Source organism: Oncorhynchus tshawytscha, linkage group LG15, assembly GCF_018296145.1.
Source record: "Oncorhynchus tshawytscha isolate Ot180627B linkage group LG15, Otsh_v2.0, whole genome shotgun sequence".
NCBI lineage: Eukaryota > Metazoa > Chordata > Actinopteri > Salmoniformes > Salmonidae > Oncorhynchus > Oncorhynchus tshawytscha.
Genome location: NC_056443.1, coordinates 11671726 through 11698227, shown reverse-complemented (window position 1 = coordinate 11698227; position 26502 = coordinate 11671726). Strand labels below are relative to the sequence as shown.

Below are 26502 nucleotides of genomic sequence, written 5' to 3'. Positions count from 1 at the left end.
TGCTCGCCTGAGGTAGAGTATCTCATGATAAGCTGTAGACCACACTATCTACCTAGAGAGTTTTCATCTGTATTTTCCGTAGCTGTCTACATACCACCACAGACCGATGCTGACACTAAAACCGCACTCAATGAGCTGTATACTGCCATAAGCAAACAGGAAAACTCTCATCCAGATGCAGGTCAATTTAAATCAGTTTTACCTAATTTCTATCAGCATGTTAAATGTGCAACCAGAGGGAAAGAAACTCTAGACCACCTTTACTCCACACACAGAGACGCGTACAAAGCTCTCCCACATCCTCCATTTGGCAAATCTGACCATAATTCTATCCTCCTGATTCCTGCTAACAAGCTACAATTAAAGCAGGAAGCATCAGTGACTCAGTCTATAAAAAAGTGTTCAGATGGAGCAGATGCTAAACTACAGGACTGTTTTGCTAGTACAGACTGGAATATATTCCGGGGTTCTTCCGATGGCATTGAGGTGTACAGTACATCAGTCACCGACTTCATCAATAAGTGCATTGATTACATCGTCCCCACAGTGACTGTGAGTACATAACCCAACCAGAAGCCATGGATTACAGGCAACTTCCGCACTGAGCTAAAGGGTAGAGCTGCCGCTTTCAAGGAGTGGGACTCTAACCCGAAATCTTATATGAAATTCCGCTATGCCCTCCGATGAACCATCAAACAGGTAAAGTGTCCATACACAACTAAGATCGAATCGTACTACACCGGCTCCGACGCTCGTCGGATGTGGCAGGGGTTGCAAACGATTACAGACTACAAAAGAGAAGCACAGCCGAGAGCTGCCCAGTGACATAAGCCTACCAGACGAGCTAAATAACTTCTACGCTCGCTTCGAGGCAAGTAATACTGAAACATGCATGAGAGCGTCAACTGTTCCATATGACTGTGTGATCACGCTCTCCGCAGCCGATGTGAGTAAGACCTTTAAACAGGTCAGATGGATAACCAGGACGTGTATTCTGAGCATGCGCCGACCAACTGGCAAGTGTTTTCATGGACATTTTCAAACTCTCCCTGTCAGAGTCTGTAATACCAACATATTTCAAGCAGGTCACCATAGTCCCTGTGCCCAAGAACACTAAGGTAACCTGCCTAAATGACTCCTGACCCGTAGCACTCACGTCTGTAGTCATGAAATGCTTTGAAAGGCTGGTCATGGCTCACATCAACACCATTATCCCAGAAACCCTAGACCCACTTCAATTTGCATACCACACCAACAGATCCACAGTTGATGCAATCTCTATTGCACTCCACACTTCCCTTTCACACCTGGACAAAAGGAACACCTATGTGAGAATGTTATTCATTGACTACAGCTCACCATTCAACACCACAGTGCCCTCAAAGCTCATCACTAAGCTAAGGACCCTGGGACTAAACACCTCCCTCTGCAACTGGATCCTGGACTTCCTGACCGGCTGCCACCAGGTGGTAAGGGTAGGTAACAACACATCCGCCACGCTGATCGTCGACACTGGGGCCGCTCAGGGGTGCATGCTCAGTCTCCTCCTGTACTCCGTGTTCACTCATGACTGCACGGCCAGGCACGACACCAACACCATCATTAAGTTTGCTGATGACACAATAGTGGTAGGCCTGATCACCGACAACGATGAGACAGCATATAGGGAGGAGGTCAGAGACCTGACCGTGTGGTGCAAGGACAACAATCTCTCCCGCAATGCGATCAAGACAAATTAGATGATTGTGGACTACATGAAAAGGAGGACCGAGCACACCCCCATTCTTATCTACGGGGCTGTAGTAGAGCAGATTGACAGCTTCAAATTCCTTGGTGTCCACATCAACAACAAACTAACATGGTCCAAGCACACCAAGACAGTCGTGAAGAGGGCACGACTAAACCTGTTCCCCCTCAGGAGACTGAAAAGATTTGGCATGGGTCCTCAGATCCTCAAAGGGATTTACAGCTGCACCATCAAGAGCATCCTGACGGGTTGCATCACTGCCTGGTATGGCAACTGCTCGGCCTCTGACCGCAAGGCACTTACAGAGGGTAGTGCGTACGGCCCAGTACATCACCGGGGCCAAGCTTCCTGCCATCCAGGACCTCTATACCAAGTGGTGTCAGAGGAAGACTCCAGCCACCCTAGTCATAGACTCTCTGCTCACGCATGGCATGCGGTAGCGGAGCGCCAAGTTTAGGTCCAAGAGGCTTCTAAACAGCTTCTACCCCCAAGCCATAAGACTGCTGAACATCGACTCAAATGGCTACCCAGACTATTTGCATTGCCCCCCCAACCACCCAACCATCCTCTTCTACACTGCTACTACTGTTATTATCTATGCATAGTCACTTTAATAACTCTACCTACATGTACATATTACCTCAATTACCTCACACCGGTGCCCCGTACACTGACTCTGTACCGGTACCCCCTGTATTTAGCCTCACTATTGTTATTTACTGCTGCTCTTAAATTATGTTATTCTTATCTCTTTCTTTTTAGGGGGGTATTTTCTTAAAAGTGCATTGTTGGTTAAGTGCTTGTAAGTAAGCATTTCACTGTAAGGTATTTGGCGCATGTGACATATAAAATGTGATTTGTTTTATGGAGTGAATGCCATAAGAACTGGGTCAGGGTTAGCCTGCATATAGAATCTTTATAGAATGATTTTTATTTTGTTGCCAATTATTCCATTTAGCAGACTTTTTTTTATCCAAAGCAACTTACAATCATGCATGTATACATTTAACATTTTACCTTTATTTAACTAGGCAAGTCAGTTAAGAACAAATTCTTATTTTCTATGACGGCCTAGGAACAGTGGGTTAACTGCCTGTTCAGGGGCAGAACGACAGATTTGTACCTTGTCAGCTCGGGGATATGAACTTGCAACCTTTCGGTTACTAGTCCAACGCTCTAACCACTAGGCTACCCATACGGGTAGTCCCGGGAATTAAACCCACTATCCTGGTGACATGCTCTACCAAGGACCATACTGTCTATGGGTTTGAGATGTGAGTGTAGTGATGTTGTATAGCATGGAGTTTTGAGGTTAGAGTGAAACCGTATAATAAGGGTCAGAGGTTAGAGGTAATTGGTTTAAAATGGAGGAACAGAGGTACTCACGCCATAGGTTTCTCCATACGGCTGCCCAGCGATCCCACCACCTCTCCCAACGTACAGAACGCCTGGCCAAGGAAGTCCTACAGAAAGAGAGATACAAGTTTTTTTTTATTTTATTTATTTATTTATTTATTTATATATATATATATATATATATATATATATATATATATATATATATATATATATATATATATATATATATAGGCACATTCTGGTGAAGTGGAAGATATATAGGAGACACACACACGCATGCATGGGTACACATCCACACACAGCAGACTCCCATTCCATACTGCGCATAGAATACTCTTTATGAAACATGACATTGACATTAATACAATGAATCACATGTTGGGGGATGGGGGAGGGAGAACCCTTGTGATTCTGTTAGCCAGTGTCTGGAAAAACAGCAACACTTCATAATGGAATCTCACTGTGGTCTTCTCTGACCACAATGTCTAGTATAAACAGTGTGTGCTGTATAATCCCTATAGGCTTTATAGCCCAGTTATTTCCAGCATGTTCCAGCATCCAGACCTGGAGCAAATACTATTTGAAATACTTTAAGTATTTGCTCTAGCCTGCCTGGGTTACCAAATGGTCAGTTTATCAGTTTTAGGATTATTGTATTGGTTCCATTGCGCCAAGAAAACTCAACCAAGCCTAGATAAAGTATTTGAAAAGACTTCAAATAGTATTTGAACCCAGGTCTGATTTCCTCCCAGCTCCACTACCACACCTGCTCAGCTTGCTTGCTTGCCTGCCTTCCTAGCTGCCTGCCTATCTGCCTCTCACATGTTAACACAGTAAAGGTTTATCTCCAGTGGAATTCCCCACTGGCCAGGGCTGGCTAAGCAGCCTCTAAAACTGCCAAGTGTGTCATTCCCAGCCTGAGATGATTGATTTCATCTCCTGTTTATATGCCTGATCGAGGAAGGGAGAAAAGGAGAGAGACAGAGTGAGAGCAAGAGCAAGAGCGAGAGAGATTGGGGGCGGAGGGAAGGAGAGAGAGAGGGATAGAGAATTTATCCAGCGTGAATGTCTGTGAAATTGGGAGAGACAGTTCCAGAATGGAGGACCAGTGAAAAAAGCCTTGTGATTAAGAGTGTGTGTGTGTGCACAGCATGTGTGTGCTAGGGTCCCTGGTTGCATACCTTTAGGATAAAAAATGTAACTGCAACGTTAATGCAACGTATTTTACACAACACGACAGGCAGTGGACCAGGGGATATGGGCTTTATTATAGCGTTACTATTGTACCAACTCCAACAGGTAGAGGAGCATCTCTTGTACTCCCCACATTGAATTGTGCACGTCATCCACCAAACATTGTGGAAAAACGACAGTTATTTTCCATGACTCCACACTATTGATGGCAAAGGCGATTGGCCCACATCAGTGACCACTCCCCCTTTTATCCTTTCACCATGGAAACTTTTACACGCTGCTCACTATGTGCACATTGTTAGAATACTAGTCTAAAACATTACCCAACAGATTATCAGCCACATTAGTCAGGTAATGGTAAATAAAGCTATGCATGACACATGCCATGTGACAAGCCAACATGTGAAGGCTGTCCAAATAACAGAAAAGGTATCCCTTAAGGTCAAACATATAATAACTCGTTCTCATGTTCTCATTGTTTGTGCTTATCTAATGACCTTCATCCTTAGGCGGTTGTTTGCCAAACATTTCCCTGCAATGTGGGCAGACTGGTTTTTCCAAATTGCCAAAGCAAACACAGGAGAGAGCAAAGTGTGAAATGTGACTAAGATAAGATAGGACAGGGATAGAAATGCTAAATGAATCTAGTCAATCCTAGGGATAAAAGGAACATAAGCATTTTGCTCATAGTAGGCTGAGCTTATGGTGATCATTAGGTAAGATAATGCCAGGATAATGTAGTATAATGCTTTCAGTCCAGTGAATTCAATGTAATTAATGTCACACTTGAGACCATATTTAGCAATATGAGGTGGTTTAGAAAGGCAGCATCCTGATTGGTATGGATGGTGTTCTGAAGGGTCATTCCAAAAAACGCTCTAATTAACCTCTGGACATGCCCCCTCTACTGCCAACTCAGAACACCTGAACTCACTAACAATCACCATTTCTCTCCTTTCCTCAGCTATAAATGCAGTTTGTTACCATTTCCATGTGTCCTTTTGTTGTGCGTCCTTGAGTTTAAATAAGTACCTTTTAATGTGTTATTGGAGATTATATAATGCTAACTTTGCCAACTTCCTAGCCTGTATATACTGTATATCTAATTATCAATCTACAGTATATATACAAAAGTACACTCCATGACAAAAAGTATGTGGACACCTGGTCGTCGAACACCTCCTTTCCAATATCATGGGCATTAATATGGAGTTGGTCTCCCCTTTGCTGTTAAAACCCCCTTCTTTCTTCTGGGAAGGCTTTCCACTAGAAGTTGGAACAGTGCTGCGGGGACTTGCTCCCATTCAGCCACAAGAGCATTAGTGAGGTCGGGCAATGGTGTTGGGCGATTAGGCTTGGCTCGCAGTCTGCATTCCAATTCATCCCATGAAACAGGAAAGGGCCTTCCCCAAACTGTTGCCACAAAGTTGGGAGCACAGAATTGAATTGTATGTTGTAGTGTTAAGATTTCTCTTCACTGGAACTAAGGGCCCTAGCCCGAACCATGAAAAACAGCCCCAGACCTCAATTTCTCATCCACCAAACTTTACAGTTGGCAATATGCATTGAGACAGGTAGCATTCTCTAGTCATCCGCCAAAATCAGATTTGTCCGTCGGACTGACAGATAGTGAAGCGTGATTCACCACCCCAGCCGACGCTTGGCATTGCACACGGTGATCTTAGGCTTGTGCGTGGCTGCTCGGCCATGGAAACCCATTTCATTAAGCTCCTGACTAACAGTTATTGTATTGATATTGCTTCCAGAGGCCGTTTGGAACTTGGTAGTGAGTGTTGCAACCGAGGACAGATGCTTCAGCATTCAGAGGTCGATGGACATTGCATGGCTGTGTGGTCAGATGATGCAGATGCTAAGCTACAGGAATTTTTTGCTTGCACAGACTGGAATATGGTCCGGGATTCATCCAATGGCATTGAGGAGTACAGCACATCAGCCACCGACTTCATCAATAAGGGCATCGATGACGTTGTCCCCACAGTGACCATACGTACATACCCCAACCAGAAACCATGGATTACAGGTTTCCGCTGCGGCTTTCAATTAGCGGGACTCTAACCCGGAAGCTTATAAGAAATCCCGCTATGCCCTCCGACGTACTATCAAACAGACAAAGCATCAATTCAAGACTAAGATCGATCCTACTACACCGGCTCTGACGCTCGTCGGATGTGGCAGGGCTTGCAAACTATTATGGACTACAAAGAGAAACCCAACAACGAGCTGCCCAGTGACACGAGCCTACCAGACAAGCTAAATTAATTCTATGCAAGCAACACTGAAGCATGCATGAGAGCACCAGCTGTTCTGGAGGACAGTGTGATCACCCTCTCCATAGCCAATGTGAGTATGACCTTTAAACATGTCAACATTAACAAGGTCACAGGGCCAGATGGATTACCAGGACGTGTACACAGAGAATGCGCTGACCAACTGGCAAGTGTCTTCATCGACATTTTCAAACTGTCCCTGACAGAGTCTGAGATACCTACATGTTTCAAGCAGATCACCATAGTCCCTGTGCTATAGAACGCCAAGGTAACCAGCCTAAATGACTACCGACCCTTCTGTAGCCATGAAGTGCTTTGAAAGGCTGGTCATGGCTTACAGCAACACCATAATCTCAGAAATTCTAGAGGCAATTCAATTTGTATATCGTCCCAACAGATCCACAGATGATACAATCTCTATTGCACTCCACACTGCCCTTTCTCACCTGGTTAAAATGAACATCTACGCGAGAATGCTGTTCATTGACTACAGCTCGGGGCAGCAGGTAGCCTAGTGGTTAGATTACCAGTAACCGAAAGGTTGCTAGATCGAATCCCCAAGCTGACAAGGTAAAAATCTGTTGTTCTGCCCCTGAACATGGCAGTTAACCCACTGTTCCTAGGCTGTCATTGTAAATACGAATTTGTTCTTAACTGACTTGCCTAGTTAAATAAAAAATAAAAAAATAAACATCATATTGCCCAGCTAAGGACCCTGGGACTAAACACCTCCCTCTGCAACTGGATCCTGGACTTCCTGAATAGCCGCCCCCAGGTTCCTTTTGACCAGGTGGGAAAGGGCAACAACATATCCGACACGCTGATCCTCAACACGGGAGCCCCTCAGGGGTGCGTGCTTATTCCCCTACTTTACTCCCTGTTCACCCACGACTGCATGGCCAAGCACGATTCCAACACCATCAATAAGTTTGCCGACAACACAACGGTGGTAGGCCTGATCACCAACAATGACAAGACAGTGGGGTGCAAGGACAACAACCTGTCCCTCAACGTGATCAAGACAAAGGAGTTAATCGTGGACTAAAGGAAAAGGAGGGCCGAGTACGCCCCCATTCACATCGACAGGACTGTAATGGAGCAAGTTGAGAGCTTCAAGTTCCTTGGTGTCCACATCACCAACAAACTATCATGGTCCAAACACACCAAGACAGTGAGGGAGAGGGCACGACAACGCCTATTCCCCCTCAGGAGACAGAAAAGACTTGGCATGGGTCCTCAGATCCTCAAAATGTTATTCAGCTGCACCATTGAGAGAATACGGACTGGTTGCATCACCGCCTGGTATGGCAACTGCTCAGCATCCAATCGCAAGACACTACAGAGGGTAGTGCGTACTGCCCAACACATCACTGGGGCCAAGCTTCCTGCCATCCAGGACCTCAATACCAGGCGGTGTAAGAGGAAGGCCCTAAAAATTGTCAAAAGCTCCAGCCACCCTAGTCATAAACTGTTCTCTCTGCTACAACACGGCAAGCGGTACAGGAACGCCAAGTCGACATCCAAAAGGCTCCTTAACAGTTTCTACCCCCAACCCATAAGCCATGAACAGTTAATAAAATGACTACCCGGACAATTTGCATTGACCACCCCCTTTTTTAACGCTGCTGCTACTCACTGTTTATTATCTATGTATATTCACTTTACCCTTACCGACATGTATATATTACCTCTACAACTAACCTGTACCCCCACACATTTCTCAGTACCGGTACCCACTGTATGTAGCCTCGTTATTTTTATTTTCTTGTGTTACTTTTTTTCACTTTAGTTTAAGTCGTAAAAATATTTTCTGAACGGCATTGTTCATTAAGAGCTTGTAAGTAAGCATTTCATAGTAAGGCCTGTTCAACGTTCTCTCAAAAAAAATTCAGCACTGAGCAAATTTCAGGTCGGCTGAGCGCAACTTGAACGTTGTGAAAATTCTGTGCAACGTCCAACTTGCATTTACTGTGAACACTGAAGCTGTACCCGCTTTAAGTTACAGTGGCCAAGTAGGCTGCTGTGGCTATTTGATCATAATGTAGGTCTACCAGAGTGGCCTGCCATCAAAAACAATGGAGAAAATGCATCCCATAACATTTTAACATGGAAATAGCTGTTCTGTCATTCAGCCTACAGTAGCAGCCAATGTGTAGTGTTCAATGTAGGCCTACATTCTTTGGGGGAAAAAACATGCAGGGCTTGACAACCTGCTTATCCACTTGTCCTTCAGACAAGGAGGTGACTGAAAATGTTGTTGTTTGATGTAAGAAACCACTTTACAAAATAAAATGTTATTATTCCCATACCATTATTACAGAGAATCAAACAAATTATGCTACCATCTGCCTATTGGCTACTTAGATATTCAAGCCTGTCTCAAAATACAACACTGCCCCTTTAAGACAAAAAAAATCTCTTCACCTGACTTGATTTTCAAAGATGTCTAGAAATGTATACATGTTGTGCTCTTGTAGGAAGCAATCACTCCCCTATTGCTGACTACAAATGATCTATAACTGTGCTAATAACTAACTAGCAAAGGATCTGAAACATTTTTGCACACGTGGCTACATGCAGCTCTCGCTTTGATCTCAGAACAAGCGCATTTACTCACAACCACTCATGCTGTAAACACAGCCCAGTTCCAAGTAAATGACACAGATCCATATGTGGCAACGGTCTATTTGCATATTGGCCTACTGCAGCTCCGACATGAGTAATGCATTGACATGAGTATAGCATGTCAATGCAGTAGAATCTTACTCCGATGCGTTCCGCCTACCACAACATCTCTTCTATAGTTCGTTTTGGTTTCTGTATATTGCATTGAATGTGGCTAATAGTGTTAATTCGATCACAAATGCCACAGTAAAGGGAAAAGGGGGGTACCTAGTCATTGTTCAACAATGTATTCTACTGAAAAGTGTCTTCCACATGTAACCCTCTGAATCAGAGAGGTGCAGGGGTCGACATCCGGAAACGTTGATAGCGTTAACAGGGAAAATTGGTCACCAACCTTTACTGAGTAAAGATCACTTTGAGTCAAAATCCAAACAGAGATCTACCGCTCAGATTTTTTTTTACATGAAAAACTTAAGCCTTTTAAAAACAATACTGTAGCAATGAGGTCTGTGCAGTAAGCTATAGGCCCAATACATTATTACTGCAAATTGGCTTTGCTTGAATTGCCCTTCCAAGGCATTGTTGTTTGGGCCATGATTTGATTTGAGGTAGGCTTTATGATCACACCAGTAATAGATTGTTGTTGTATTACTTGTGAAGCAAAGCTGAGTGAGCATATATTTAAATAATCTGCTTTTTAAATCATTTTGGGGGGGGCTGCATCTGATGGTCTGAGCAGCAGACCAAGGGTCTGTCTCTTAACATCCCTCCACTCTCCCTTTCCTCCACTGACACTGACCAAAATGGGACACCGTCTTCCTGTTGATGGCAAAACTCAAGTCGTCCCTGCATTATTTATGCCTCATGCACAAATTCATGTTGTTACTCCTATGAACAGAGAAAGTGAAATATTCCCTGATATTAAAAAAGACTCAAGCCTATAGATACTTCCTACTCATTCATTACTGCTGCAGCGCTGTGTGGCAATAGGAAGAATTTGCATTTTATGGCCTACAAAAGTGTTGAATACAAAGTGTTGACAGTGCTGAGTAAGAATTTAAACAAAGACAGCATCTATGGCGATCGACTAGGAATGACTTGGAGATCGACAGATCGATCGTAATCGACGGGTTGGTGACCACTGCTCTAGAAAGTTGGGTGAAGTTCAATCTCGTGTTTCTCACGGTGGGCTGATATTTCTGCAAGACCGTCCTGGGGGAGCTGCACGGCAGTTTCAGGGATATTGCGCGCAGCTTAGAGGGAACATAGCACCTGTTGTATTAGACGCATGTGAGAAATACAATTTGGTTTGATTTTGGAATGAGATGTTTGACGAGCAGGTGTCCACTTACTTTTGGTCATGTAATGTGTGTTGAAATTTTCCACATTGACTGACCTTCATGTCTTAAAGTAATGATGGACTGTTGTTTCTCTTTGCTTATTTGAGCTGTTCTTGCCGTAATATGGACTTGATTTTTTACCAAATAGAGATATTTTCTGTATACCAACCCTACCTTGTTACAACACAACTGATAGGCTCAAACACATTAATGAAAGAAATTCCACAAATGAACTTTTAACAAGGCACACATGTTAATTGATAATGCTTTCCAGGTGACAGCTCATGAAGCTGGTTGAGAGAATGCCAAGAGTGTGCGAAGCTGTCATCAAGGCAAAGGGTGGCTACTTTGAAGAATCTCAAAATATATAATATATTTTGATTTGTTTAACACTTATTTGATTACTACATGATACCATGTGCTATTTCATAGTTTTGATGTCTTCACTATTATTCTAAATAGTAAATTAATAAAAACCCTTGAATAAGTAGGTGTGTCCAAACTTTTGACTGGTACTGTATCACTCTCTCACACACACACACACACACACCATTTGGAAAGTATTCAGACCCGTTGACTTTTTACACATTGTCACGTTACAGCCTTATTTTAAAATGGATTAAATAGATTTTTTCCCTCACATAAATCGAAACATAATACCCCATAATGACTAAGCAAAAACAGTTAAAAATGTATTTTTGCAATTGTATTAAAAACAAAAAACGGAAATATCAAATTTACATAAGTAAACAGACCCTTTACTCAATACTTGTTGAAGCACCTTTGGCAGTGATTACAGCCTTGAGTCTTCTTGTGTATGACACTACAAGCTTGGCACACCTGTTTTTGGGAAGTTTCTCCCATTCTTCTCTGCAGATCCTCTCAAGCTCTATCAGGTTGGATGGTGAGCGTCAGGTGTGTTAGAGTTGGGCTGGTACGAAAGCCTGCACACATGCGGCCCTTGCTCTAGGACTATTTCCATTCAACTTATTTTAATTCAGTGACTGAACAGGTGTCCAAGGCGAAAGTACAGAACTCAAACTCCTTTGGGGGGAGCTAGCAGACAGAGATACATTTGTGGAATAGAGTGGTGCGCAGAAGAGAGAAAGGGACCACATGAATGAGCAATTCCCAGAGCGTGTGACAGGCACAGATGGGGTCCTTGTGGTAAGACTGCAGTGGGTAATATGCATCTCTTATTCTAGATTTTATAAGAACAGATAAGATCAAAATAGATCCCATCTGAACATGTGTGTGTGTGTGTGTGTGAGTGTGTGTGTGTGTGTGCCTGCCTGCGTCTGTCTATCTAAATGTAAATAAAATCATCAAATTTTCAAGAAGAATCAGGGTTTATTGTGTGTCAACAAAGAGAGACTGATGGCATTGTTACATGAAATTACTGTAATCTGTGTGTTTTTATTCACAGCGATGACAATAGACAGGCGAGGGGCAGGGAGGGTAGAGAACACACAGCGCATCACATGGAACTGAGAGAAGGCGAGAGCGAGTGTGTGAGTGCACAGTTATGCTAAAACACACTGGCTACCCAGGGAAGGTAACCCCACTATGAAATACTAAACCCAGTAATTAAAGAACAGAGAGTAACTACTGTAGTAAGGGGGTGCTAATGACAATAGGATGAACCCCCAAAGTGCACACGCACTCTCGCACGCACACACACACACGTAAAGAGAGACTTACATGTTTTGACAGGTTGGAGCTCTTTGAGTCGACATCGTACCTGGAGAAGAGAACAGAAACACACACTGTTAGAGGGCCATGGAGATGACAGCAGTACAGCTGGGAGCAACAGGTGATTTACAGAAGGGGACACTCAGACCGCTCAGTAAATGTATAAAGCAATGAAGTCACGCAGAGTATTATTAAGTCTTCTTGTGCTTTTCAATCCTTTTAGTATCCTGACATGTCATACTGGAGGACTCCCTGGGTGTTTAAGTGTTTGTGGGCTTGTGTTTGTATCCTTGTAACGGACATCCTTGCGGGTGTCTGTGTGAGCCAGTTCGGAAAGAGGGGTTCTTGTCCAACAGGGCTGCAATCAGCTGCAGATTCAGGAACCAATTTAAAGTCATTTCACAGTCCAGGTCATTTTACACAGCTACTAAAAATAGACGTCTATTTTTGAGGTAATATTTGAAAGCAATTTTATGGAGACTGAGCCTCACGTAGCTGAAAGAAAAGCAATGGTACAAAGACCCACTACTGAAGCCCCTGTGGTTTTTCTGACAGTGAGAACCATTACATTTAATCGAAACAAACTACCAAGGAGAAAGGACCACTGCTTGTCAGGCCCTGGTTAAAGCTATAGTCTGCAGTGTTTCCCCGATATGCTAAATCGTGGCCGCCACCCCACCAGAAAAATCTAAATGCCATCTTATTTATTTGAAAAACATTTTGGGGGATGGTAAAAAAATAAATCTGTGTACACTTAAACAACTAAAACCATATATAAATGATGTAGAATAGAAAATGGAGCAATGTCTTTTTTTTAGAAGATCACCTTTGAGAACCAACAATCACGAAAATAAAATTTGACTCCGGGAGAATCAAAAATTCCTTAAAGGTCATGGCATGGAGCCCCCATTGATTTTGTTAGTCATTTAGATAGCATAAGACCAAAATGGTCCCGTCACTTGTATACAGCTGAGACTATTGAAACATTGACCATTGAATAGCTTTCCAAACCACAAACTGGAGCTTTAACAAAAAGGATGAGCAACACTGCTATACAACATCAGCCATAGAACATAGATTCCATTTAAATCACATATTGGAACATCACCTCCCCACTATCACATAGGCCAGAAATAGACATAACTCTGTTGACAGAAAACATTATGTGTGCCCGAGGGGAAATTGTCTATTCAATCAGGCCAGTGTTTTCATCCACTATCATCTCTGTCAATGTTGTCTCAACAGGATGGCCTTACTCAATTACACACATCAAACAACTAGTAGGCTCTGATTCTGTTGATGGGAGATGAGAGGGAATATCTCTCTCTGTGTGATACTCGTGGGTCTCTGGGCTCTAGTCCTGTGCCAGCTTCCCCTAACACACACACACACACACACACACACACACACACACACACACACCGTCTAGCAAGCAGGACAGATTATGTGGCATACTGCCACTGTCAGTGAGATGGGATGGTGTATTTGTCATTCTGAGTGTATTGTCAGAATGAGCTCTGGGATGTTTGTTATGTAACTCACAAAGCACTGGAGGCACAGCAGCTCTAATGTTCTATTCCATTGAAACAGATCACTTACATCCATGAAAAAATCATTTCCTGAGACACACAGCACAAAGGCATGTGTTTTTGTATTTATTCAGCCGCCAAAAAAAAATGCCCCACAACACCTAACACACACAAACACACACTACCACATGTGTGCGTGCACATATTTTTGTCTCGGTCTGTCCATGATGTACAGTATTGCGTACTTGTGTGCGTAGAGCTGTTGCGGTGACCGTATTACCGCCACTCCGGCAATCATGAGTCATGACCACAGTAGAATTCTACGTGACTGTTGAGTCATGGTAATCACCTCTTATGCACTCTGGACATGTGTTAGTAGCACCCAACTCTATAATGATCATCAGGTCCTAATGGTCAGGTACTCAGGACTCTATTGTCCCTCTAACCACTCTGACATCAATGCAAATGGGTTCGAAAATCACACCAAACACTTCTCAACAAAGACAGTATCGTGCTAAATTTCAAGAAGTTCAACAACAGGTTCAAACTGAGTGAAAAACATGATCGTTGTGGATGTTGTTTCAAAGCCTAACACAACAAAATGGACAGTGTTTTCTAATGTGATGATTAATTCAAAACAACCATATGGATATTAGAGCTTATGCATCTGCATAGGCCTACACTGTATAAGTCCAAGCCTGAAAAAAACGGACTTAAGATGATGATGCCGTAATAAAACATTTTTTTTTTTTAAATACTGATTTAAGACATTGTTCTAGCCTAAACTAAACAAATTCAGAGTTAACCTACAATTTTTAATGGCCTAGTAATATAGAGCATTTTTGATATTTTTATAATTAATAGGCATTACCTTTAGCTACAGAAAACCTCACCACCATGCGTTTCCATCTCCTCTCCCTCTCAAATCATCAATAGCCTATAGTCGCATCATTCAGCCCATATATTGTTTCATTTCTAATGCATTCTATGGTTGCCAAATAACTAAGTCTAGCGTATAGGACCTGCTTCAAATCCTCACTTTTACGGTCAACTTAGCCACTTCATATGCACACTCTCACTCCGGAATGGGAAAAATGTCCTTTCTATTTCATTCAGCTATGTTCATATTTTTTTTACTATAAAATCATATAATATAAAATAATGGTACAGGATTTAAGCCTATCTTGCCTGCTAAATGAACAAGCCCACAGCATGCCGCATAGCCAGATAACATACAGTAGGCCAAATCATATTCTGTTCTTCTGAAATACATTTTCTTCATATCATCATGTTTCTTTAGACGGACCTTCCTAAAACAATTTATTGTGATGGTGTATATTCAATTGATTTATTATACTTTTAAAAAATGTTAAATGTAGATGTTCCAAAGGCGAGCATCAGCAGCTTGTATGCGTGCACATGCTTGTGGTGTGTGTGTGTTTTGTCTGTGTGTGTTAAGCCTCAGCTCTGACATTAACACAGCCTAGCAGGGCTCCATCACTCTCTTGTCCACCTCTCTCAGAAACCCATTCGACTAGAGTTCCACTCGGTTGCCTGGGAAAATTCTATTTCAGACCAGGATAGACAAGAATGAAAAGCTGCCCTACCTAACCTTTAAACACAGTCAAGACACCAACCGAGCCATAACATGAATGACAGAATATTATTACATGTCTACTCTGACACAAACCAGAAAGAACTCCAAGGAAGGTGAGAGAAGGAGACAGGGGAAAAGAGAGGAAGGAAGAGCGAGTGATCAGTGGGGGGAGAAAGAGAAAGGGAGAGGTAAAAGAGGGAGCGAGAGGAGGGGGAAGGGAGAGGAAAAAGAGGGAGCGAGAGGAGGGAGAAGGGAGAGGAAAAAGAGGGAGCGAGAGAAGGGAGAGGAAAAAGAGGGAGCGAGAGAAGGGAGAGGAAAAAGAGGGAGCGAGAGGAGGGAAAAGGGAGAGGAAAAAGAGGGAGCGAGAGGAGGGAAAAGGGAGAGGAAAAAGAGGGAGCGAGAGGAGGGAGAAAGGAGAGGAAAAAGAGGGAGCGAGAGGAGGGAGAAGGGAGAGGAAAAAGAGGGAGCGAGAGGAGGGAAAAGGGAGAGGAAAAAGAGGGAGCGAGAGGAGGGAAAAGGGAGAGGAAAAAGAGGGAGCGAGAGGAGGGAAAAGGGAGAGGAAAAAAAGGGAGCGAGAGGAGGGAGAAGGGAGAGGAAAAGCAGGTATAAAGAGAGAAAAAAAGAGCGTGAGCTATCTGAGCAGAGCACAGCCACCAGTGGAGGATGTAGTATGGCCTGATGTTCACACACACACACACATCTTAAGCCTGCGGGGAGACACACACAGGTCGTGAACACACGCCTCCCCCTTAACACACACACACACTTTTTCTCTCACTCACACACAATTCATCCAAAAGATGTTCGAAAGGGGTTGAGGTCAGGGCTCAATGCAGGCCAGTTCCTCCACACCAATCTCAAGAAACCATTTCTGTATGGACCTCGCTTTGTGCACGGGGGTATTGCCATGCTGAAACAGGAAAGGGCCTTCCACAAACTGTTGCCATAAAGTTGGAAGCACAGAATCGTCTACAATGTCATTGTATGCTGTAGTGTTAAGATTTCCCTTCACTGGAACTAAGGGGCCTAGGCTGAACCATGAAACACAGCCCCAGACCATTCTTCCTCCTTAAAACTTTAAAGTTAGCACTAAGCAATTAACTTCATTCATCACTCCAGAGAACGCATTCCCACTGCTCCAGAGTCCAATGGCGCCAAGCTTTACAGCACTCCAGCCAATGTTTGGCATTGCGCATGGTGTGCCATTGAAAGCCATTTCATGAAGCTCCCGACAAACACTTGTGCTGAGTGTTGCAACCGAGGACAGGCGATTTTTACACGCTACGCGCGTAAGCACTCAGCGGTCCCGTTCTGTGAGCTTATGTGGCCTACCACTTCACGGCTGCGCCATTGTTGCACCTAGACATTTACACTTCACAATAACAGCACTTACAGTTGACCGGGGCAGCTCTAGCAGGGTAGAAATTTCACAAACTGACTTGTTGGAAAGGTGGCATCCTATGACGGTGCAACGTTGAAAGTCACTGAGCTCTTCAATAAGGCCATTCTATTGCCAATGTTTGTCTATGGAGATTGCATAGCGGTGTGCTTGATTTTATACACCTGTCACAACGGGTGTGGCTGAAATAACCGAATCCACTAATGTGAAGGGGTCCACATACTTCTGTATATATCGTTTATTACGGTCCCAGTCAGGTCATTTCACATGGAGTAAATAATGCTATTGGAGTAAATAGAGAGTTGTGTATCATTCAATTAGTTGTGTGTATTCAGTTAGTTGTTTGTTCTGTTAGCTGTGTGTCTCTCAGTAATGGCATGTGTCTTTTACTGTATTAATTCACAGGCCCTAGTTGGTCTTTCAGGCGCTGACACACACACAGCACTTAATTTTCTCTCTTGTATCGGCAAGAGTGCCCACGCGACCTCCTGACCCCTCGCAAGTCAGAGAGAAATTTAAATACCTACTCTGACAGGATGACGAGGAGGAACACCGATATGCACACACACGCGCACACACAAACACAAGGCTGCACTCACACACAAAGCGTGCACACACACTTTGACAGGACACTAGGCAGGGACACCAATCCGTACTGACAATGCACACTCTAGATACACTCCTTTATACACTATACACACATAACTACACAAAGGTAGTAAAAAACAAAGAGGCACATACAAATGTTTACTTACAGGTCAAATCTCAGATTCTGTCGTTCCTCAAAGAAATAATCCAAGATGAATTTACGAACAAACTCCGGGTTGAGAGTGTTTTCAATCACCTCTGTCCTTCCAAACTTTAGAGAGCGAGAGAGAGGATGAAAAGGTTGAGGGTCAAAGGCATGCAAGATACTTCCTTCGGTTGAATGTGGGTATTTGACAGACTACATTCGTGACATACAACTTCTAATGGAGAGAGAAACGAATTGACCGCTCAAAAAATATCATGGCGCATCTCAATTTCAAATGAATAAATGAAATATTGAGAATTCATTACTTGAGAGTGACATTACCGATGTCAGAGGCTGCCTCCCAAATGACACACTGTTTCCAATATAGTGCAAAACTTTTGACCAGGGACCATATGTAGGAAATAGGGTGCCATTTGGGAGTAATACCTAACACAGCTATCTATAAGTGTTATATGGGTCTGATATTTCAGTAATTATTAATCATAGGGGAAAATATGCAGAGATGGGGTTGAGGATTCATTTCATAATTTACTTGAGTAAATATTGTGGTTTGAGTGCCAAAGATCATGTTGAATATCAGGCCTTTTCAATTCAGTATGTGGTGTACTGTGTAGGCTAACTGAAGGGGACTTACCTCTCTCCACTCCTTATTGCCGATGCCTTGTGTGTACAGAACGCATACTAGATGAAGAGGGAGAAACACAGAAGAACAAGGTTAAACAGGGGACCCTGCATGACCTGTTGAGTGTGAGGAAAATGCATTACAGGGTTACAAACATTATAGGAGGAATATTTTAACAACACCATAATGCTCTAGTGGGGAAAAAAACTGAGCTCATTCATGGTGCACTTATTTCAGTAGGGCTTTGAGAATGCACAGCATAATAAACCCCTGTTAAGGTAGTGGTGCACGCGTGCACACACACACACACACACACACACACACACACACACACACACACACACACACACACACACACACACACACACACACACACACACACACACACACACCTGCATTATTTAATCACTTACTCGGCAGCCCCGAGGAGAGCTGAAGCCAATTTTCCTCTGCTCATATGCTTGTTACAGAGGGAAGAGAGGAATGTAGCAAACATAAGAGCAGCCGTTGTCCCGCCATCACTGACATCTCTCTCACACTCCCTCTCCCCCCGTCTCTCGCTCTCTCTCTACCTCACTCCCACTATCTCTGGATCTCGCTTTCTCTCCTTCTCCCTTCCTTTTCAAAGGCACGCCCAAAGAGAGATATATGACCCCCAAGTCTCACCTGAGACCTGGGAAGAAAAGGCCAAAGTTGTCGTTCTTGCCCCCCCTATCCCTCCCCTGGCTCCTCTCGCTGCCCACTGAAGCATCTTAATCCCGGTAGACTTGAGCAGCAGCACTCAGCATGATTAAGACGGCCACTCAGCATAAGTGCCTCCCTACATGAATGTACATGGCCCTGGACCTGGCTCATCATCATAAGCCTATCATCATTAGTCACAAAGCCTCCTTCTCCCTAATCTTTGCCGCAGATCCCATACATGAATATGAATAAATCTGCCTTGAGAATATGACCCGTGACATATGAGCGGAGTCACTTTGATTGACTCACGAGGCGTGAGAAGGAAGGAAGACGCCCTGTTTCTATTTTGGGCTGGAGTTGTGGAGGAGGGGAGAGGAGAGGGGGGCGAGACTCGGGGGCGAGACTCAGAGACAGAATCTCAAGATGCTGAATATTGAGATCAAGAATGTCAAGACAGGCAGAAAAAGGAGACAAGCGGACAAAATGCCTGAAAGAAAAGAAAAACAGAAAGATGAAGAACATATGTGATGCTTTCTAACCAGAGAGAGAAAGAAAGAAAGAGAAAGAGAACAGAGCAAACGAGAAAGATGGAGATAGAGAGAGAAGGCAATAGTGCCACAACAATACACACATTACTGATTAACACACAGCCCAGAGTGATTCATCAGTAAAACATAATAACACCTACCTAACAGTGGAGGCTGCTGAGGGGAGGACGGCTCATAATAATGGCTGGAATGGAGTCAACGGAGTGGTATCAACATGGAAACCACATCTTTAATACCATTCCACTGACTCCATTACAGCCTTTATTATGAGCCCTCCTCCCCTCAGCAGCCCCACTGACACATACATACAACATTTGGCACCAACTCTCTTGCACTGGCTCTATGCACACTCACTTGACTCTCCCCACACACTCACACATACTACACTGACACTCCAACACACACATACTACACTGACACTCCAACACACAGATACTACACTGACACTCCAACACACAGATACTACACTGACACTCCAACACACAGATACTACACTGACACTCCAACACACACATACTACACTGACACTCCAACACACAGATACTACACTGACACTCCAACACACACATACTACACTGACACTCCAACACACACATACTACACTGACACTCCAACAGACACATACTACACTGACACTCCAACACACAGATACTACACTGACACTCCAACACACAGATACTACACTGACACTCCAACACACAGATACTACACTGACACTCCAACAGACACATACTACACTGACAATCCAAACACACACATACTACACTGACACTCCAACAGACACATACTACACTGACACTCCAACACACAGATACTACACTGACACTCCAACACACAGATACTACACTGACACTCCAACAGACACATACTACACTGACAATCCAAACAGACACATACTACACTGACAATCCAAACACACACATACTACACTGACACTCCAACACACAGATACTACACTGACACTCCAACAGACACATACTACACTGACACTCCAACAGACACATACTACACTGACACTCCAACACACACATACTACACTGACACTCCAACACACACATACTACACTGACACTCCAACAGACACATACTACACTGACACTCCAACAGACACATACTACACTGACACTCCAACAGACACATACTACACTGACACTCCAACAGACACATACTACACTGACACTCCAACAGACACATACTACACTGACACTCCAACAGACACATACTACACTGACACTCCAACAGACACATACTACACTGACACTCCAACAGACACATACTACACTGACACTCCAACAGACACATACTACACTGACACTCCAACAGACACATACTACACTGACACTCCAACACACAGATACTACACTGACACTCCAACAGACACATACTACACTGACAATCCAAACAGACACATACTACACTGACACTCCAACAGACACATACTACACTGACACTCCAACAGACACATACTACACTGACACTCCAACAGACACATACTACACTGACACTCCAACACACACATACTACACTGACACTCCAACACACACAAGCTGCTGCTACTCTGTTTATTATATATCCTGATTTTACTCCTACCTACATGTACATACTGTATTACCTCAATTACCTCAACTACCTGTTACCCATGCACATTGACTTGGTACTGGTACTCCTTGTTATTGTTACTATTGTGTTACCATTTCCTTTTTACAGTATTTAGCAAATATTTTCCTTACTTTTTAACTCTATTGTTGGGAACAGTAAGTAAGCATTTCACTGTAAAGTCTACACCTGTTGTATTCAACCAATACCATTTGATTTGACATGCATAACATCACACTGATATGAATAACATTCAAGAAGCATGGTTTTCCCAAAGCCTTATTACATTTTCCCGTGTTTCACGTGACCCTCCAGATAAGCATTAAGAAAACACTGGGTTGACCTTTAGCCGAACTGCTGCTTTTATGCGTTTTGTTTTGTTGTTTTTTCTGCCTTGCTCTGTCTGCGCGCTCTGTGTTGCTTGTTCCACAGTATGTTTCTCTGTCTGCATTCTACGTGTTGCTTGTTCTACAGTATGTTTCTCTGTCTGCGTTCTCTGTGTTGCGTGTTACACAGTATGTTGCTCTGTCTGCATGCTACGTATTGCTTGTACTACAGAATGTTTCTCTGTCTGCGTGCTCCGTGTTGCTTGTTGCACAGCAGGTTCCTCTGACTGCATGCTACGTGTTGCCTTTTCTACAGTATGTCCCTCTGTCTGCATGCTCCGTGTTGCTTGTTCTGCAGTATTTCTCTCTGTCTGCATGCTACATGTTGCTTGTTCTACAGTATGTTTCTCTGTCTGCACGCTCCGTGTTGCTTGTTCTACAGTATGTTTCTCTGTCTGCATGCTGCGCATTGCTTGTTCTTCAGCATGTTTCTATGTCTGCATGCTACGTGTTGCTTGTTCTACAGTATGTTTCTCTGTCTGCATGCTCCGTGTTACTTGTTCTACAGTATGTTTCTCTGTCTGCATGCTACGTGTTTCTTGTTCTACAGTATGTTCTCTGTCTGCGTGCACCGTGTTGCTTGTTCTACAGTATGTTTCTCTGTCTGCATGCTACGTGTTGCTTGTTCTACAGTATGTTTCTCTGTCTGCGTGCTACGTGTTGGTTGTTCTACAGTATGTTTATCTGTCTGCATGCTCCGTGTTGCTTGTTCTACAGTATGTTTCTCTGTCTGCATGCTACGTGTTGCTTGTTTTACAGTATGTTCTCTGTCTGCGTGCACCGTGTTGCTTGTTCTACAGTATGTTTCTCTGTCTGCATGCTACGTGTTGCTTGTTCTACAGTATGTTTCTCTGTCTGCGTGCTACGTGTTGGTTGTTCTACAGTATGTTTATCTGTCTGCATGCTACGTGTTGCTTGTTCTACAGTATGTTTCTCTGTCTGCATGCTACGTGTTGCTTGTTCTACAGTATGTTTCTCTGTCTGCGTGCACCGTGTTGCTTGTTCTACAGTATGTTTCTCTGTCTGCATGCTACGTGTTGCTTGTTCTACAGTATGTTTCTCTGTCTGCGTGCTACGTGTTGGTTGTTCTACAGTATGTTTATCTGTCTGCATGCTACGTGTTGGTTGTTCTACAGTATGTTTCTCTGTCTACGTGCACCGTGTTGCTTGTTCTACAGTATGTTTATCTGTCTGCATGCTACGTGTTGGTTGTTCTACAGTATGTTTCTCTGTCTGCGTGCTACGTGTTTCTTGTTTTACAGTATGTTCCACTGTCTGCATGCTACGTGTTGGTTTTTCTACAGTATGTTTCTCTGTCTGCATGCTCCGTGTTGCTTGTTCTTCAAATCAAATCAAATCAAATTTATTTATATAGCCCTTCGTACATCAGTTGATATCTCAAAGTGCTGTACAGAAACCCAGCCTAAAACCCCAAACAGCAAGCAATGCAGGTGTAGAAGCACGGTGGCTAGGAAAAACTCCCTAGAAAGGCCAAAACCTAGGAAGAAACCTAGAGAGGAACCAGGCTATGTGGGGTGGCCAGTCCTCTTCTGGCTGTGCCGGGTGGAGATTATAACAGAACATGGCCAAGATGTTCAAATGTTCATAAATGACCAGCATGGTCGAATAATAATAAGGCAGAACAGTTGAAACTGGAGCAGCAGCACAGTCAGGTGGAAGTTGAAACTGGAGCAGCAGCATGGCCAGGTGGACTGGGGACAGCAAGGAGTCATCATGTCAGGTAGTCCTGGGGCATGGTCCTAGGGCTCAGGTCAGTTGAAACTGGAACAGCAGCATGGCCAGGTGGACTGGGGACAGCAAGGAGTCATCATGTCAGGTAGTCCTGGCGGACTAGGTATCCCCCTTTCCCTTTCCAACGACCCACTTAGTGAATCGGAGCCAATGCCTTTTCAATGTTAGTCATCACACAATTACTGTAAAAATAAATGAAATATGTAAAAGTAGGGAGTGATTCACTCCTTTATGTGTAATCCATGTTGTATGGCATGTTAATATATACGAGTTGTATCCATCATAAGATAGATTGTTTGTGAAAGAATCATCCGTTGTCAATGTCATTCATCCAGCAACGGATGACTAACATTGAAAAGGCATTGGCTCCGATTCACTAAGTGGGTCGTTGGAAAGGGAAAGGGGGATACCTAGTCCGCTGTACAACTGAATGCATTCAACTGAAATGTGTCTTCCGCATTTAAACAAACCCCTCTGGGCATGTGTCGATAGTGATAGTGTTCGAAAAGAAAGGCAGCGTTGCTCTTGGATCAGGTTTCCCCATTCAAATGTCAGCTTAACTGTTACGCTCGTCGTTTGAATGAGGAGACCAAGGTGCAGCGTGGTAGGCGAACATCTTACTTTTATTAAAATGAACACCGAAAAACAACAAAATACAAAACAAACGTAAAGTTCTGCAGGCTACACAGCAATTATACAAAATCAAGATCCCACAAACTAAGGTGGGAAAAAGGGCTGCCTAAGTATGATCCCCAATCAGAGACAACGATAGACAGCTGCCTCTGATTGGGAACCATACCAGGCCAAACAAAGAAATAGGAAAACTAAACTGCCCACCCTAGTCACACCCCGGCCTAACCAAAATAGAGAATTAAAAGGATCTCTAAGATCAGGGTGTGACATTAACATTATAATTATTTCATAATACTGACGACGTATCAGTTCCAAGAGAGACATTATCACCTACGGTTGCAAATATGGAGATCATAATCATAATGCGCACATTGTTGCACATCATGAAATATAATAAGGCAAGAATTACAGACACTATAGCTGTACAATTAGCAAAATATAACTAAATTGATTGAACATGAAATTGATTTCAATATGATTGAAATACACTTAGTGTGAAAAACATGAGAAACGCTCTTTCCATGACAGACTGACCAGGTGAATCCAGGTGAAAGCTATGATCCCTTATTGATGTCACTTGTTAAATCCACTTCAAATCAGTGTCGATCAAGGAGAGGAGGCAGGTTAAAGAAGGATTTGAAAGCATTGAAACAATTGAGACATGCATTGTGCATGTGTGCCATTCAGAGTGTGAATGGGCAAGACAAAATATTTAAGTGCCTTTGAATGGGGTATGGTAGTAGGTGCCAGGCGGACCAGTTTGAATGTGTCGAGAAGTTCAATGCTACTTGATTTTTCACACTCAACAGTTTCCCAGTTTCCCATGTGTATCAAGAATGGTCCACCACCCAAAGGACATTCTACCAACTTGGAGTCAACATGGGCCAGCATTTCTGTGGAACGCTTTCGACACATTGTAGACTCCATGCCCCAACGAATTGAGGCGGTGTTGAGGGCAAAGGGGGTGCAACTCAATATTAGGAAGGTGTTCTTAATGTTTTGTGCACTCAGTGTATGTAGGCCTGTTTGTAGCCTATAGGCCTACTGTGTTAATTGTTTAATGCAGTCACCCACAGTTTTCATTTGAAGCACCTTTTTATCCTAGGCTTGTGTAACAGTTGGAAAGACATTGGCAACTTTGTATTTGATTTTGTTCTGAAGTTATCAGTGGTCAAAGAGAGACAGATAAACATCTTGATTCTATGTTTAGCGGAGATCTTCGGCATCCAAAGCATCCAACGGCTCACTTAGCTGTTCTACGAGTGGTCTGAAGCGTTCAGTAAATAACAAGCCTTTTACAGTTTTGGGAAACAGCTTTGCGATTTAACCCTTTACATGAGTGAGAATTGGCCTAAATGGATCGGGCTACATTTAAAGGTTTCTTAAAGAAGAAATATGAAAAGCATATACATAAGCATGGTAGTAATTGAAAAGGAACAGTTTGGAGAACCCAACAGTTCACCTGACACAAGACTGAATCCAAATATTCCACTGTACATTTTATGTGAATTTTACATTTTTTTGTACTTTTCGCCACATTTGTTGATAACGAAATCTGAAAATACTCTGGATACATTCAGTCAGATTACAAGAATATTCCTGAAAAATGTGGGGTAGATGCAACATAAGACAAAGTAATGACAAAGGTTTGAGTGAGAGGGACTAATTGGTGTTTCCAAGAGGCCACACAGCTCTCCAAAGTTCCTAAGTCATTTCCATGCTCCTTTATGACTCAAACAAGATTCTTCAACTATAAAGAGGCTTTTTACACTTGTATTTTTTTTGTTTGGAACACAACCCTGCATCACCGCCATCACACAATTAATGTTGTTGTTGCTCCCAAGTGGCACAGCGGTCTAAGGCACTGCAGTCCCAGGTTCAAATCCAGGCTGCATCACATCCAGCTGTGATTGGGACTCTGTGATTGGGACTCTTTGATTGGGACTCCCATAGCGTGGCACAATTGGCCCAGCGTCGTCTGGGTTTGGCCGAGGTAGGCCGTCATTGTAAATAATCATTTGTTCTTAACTGACTTTTTAAAATAAAAGTAACACATTACACAATCCAAAAACCCATTTTAAATCACAATCGGGGTCAGGTGGGCATCATTTGAAAGCTTGTTCATTTTACTGTACAGCCACATCGTTCCAATTTAGGGGCTTATCAGTGCCCAAATCTACCATTTTCAACCCGTATATGGGTACGAGTGTAATGGGCTACCAATGCTAATACAAAGGTTGTAATGACGCTTTTGGGAAAATGGGCCCATACAGAGAGAGGAGGTTGGATACGGAGTGTGAGGATGGGTTAAGACAGGTTAGGTCTTGGATTAGGGCATAGAGAGGGGTTAAATGATTGAACAGCAGGGCTGGGGTCAATTCCGTTTCAATTCCAGTCGATTCAGGAAGTACACTGAAATTCCAATTTTCTTCATAGCTTTTCAAGGAGGAAGAATTTGAATTGTTGTTGGAATTCGGTAAACTTTCTGAATTGACTGGAATTGAAATGGACCCCAGTCCTGCTGAAAGGATAGAATGCTTGTTGGAGATGTTTTGGCTCATCAGGAGAGCCGAAGCTTCAGGAAGCCCCCAGGCACACTCACACACTTACCATTTATACAGAAGCATTGTTATGGAACAGATATTACCATGTCATTGTGAAACAAACAAATAAACAGAAAACCATAGTGATCTTACTTGGGTCTGATTTGGAGAAGGTATCCATGTCCAGCAGATTTCTGTGAAGAGGAAACAAACAG

General features: G+C 43.2%; 1 protein-coding gene across 5 annotated transcripts in view; it reads right to left on the bottom strand.

Annotated features, from left to right (window-relative positions):
- LOC112214418 (copine-8) overlaps positions 1-26502 on the bottom strand; it is a 119939-nt gene that overhangs the window by 62444 nt on the left and 30993 nt on the right. For 4 of the 5 annotated variants that reach the window (XM_042298162.1, XM_042298164.1, XM_042298163.1 and 1 more), the window contains exons 2-6: positions 26441-26481; positions 18159-18205; positions 17526-17629; positions 12255-12294; positions 3134-3210 (exon numbers count right to left, since the gene is read on the bottom strand). In XM_042298162.1, the coding sequence (XP_042154096.1) occupies positions 3134-3210; positions 12255-12294; positions 17526-17629; positions 18159-18205; positions 26441-26481 (309 nt within the window). Of the gene's footprint in view, positions 1-3133; positions 3211-12254; positions 12295-17525; positions 17630-18158; positions 18206-18559; positions 19806-26440; positions 26482-26502 lie in introns of those variants that run through there. The other variant, XM_042298166.1, reaches the window with a different exon arrangement.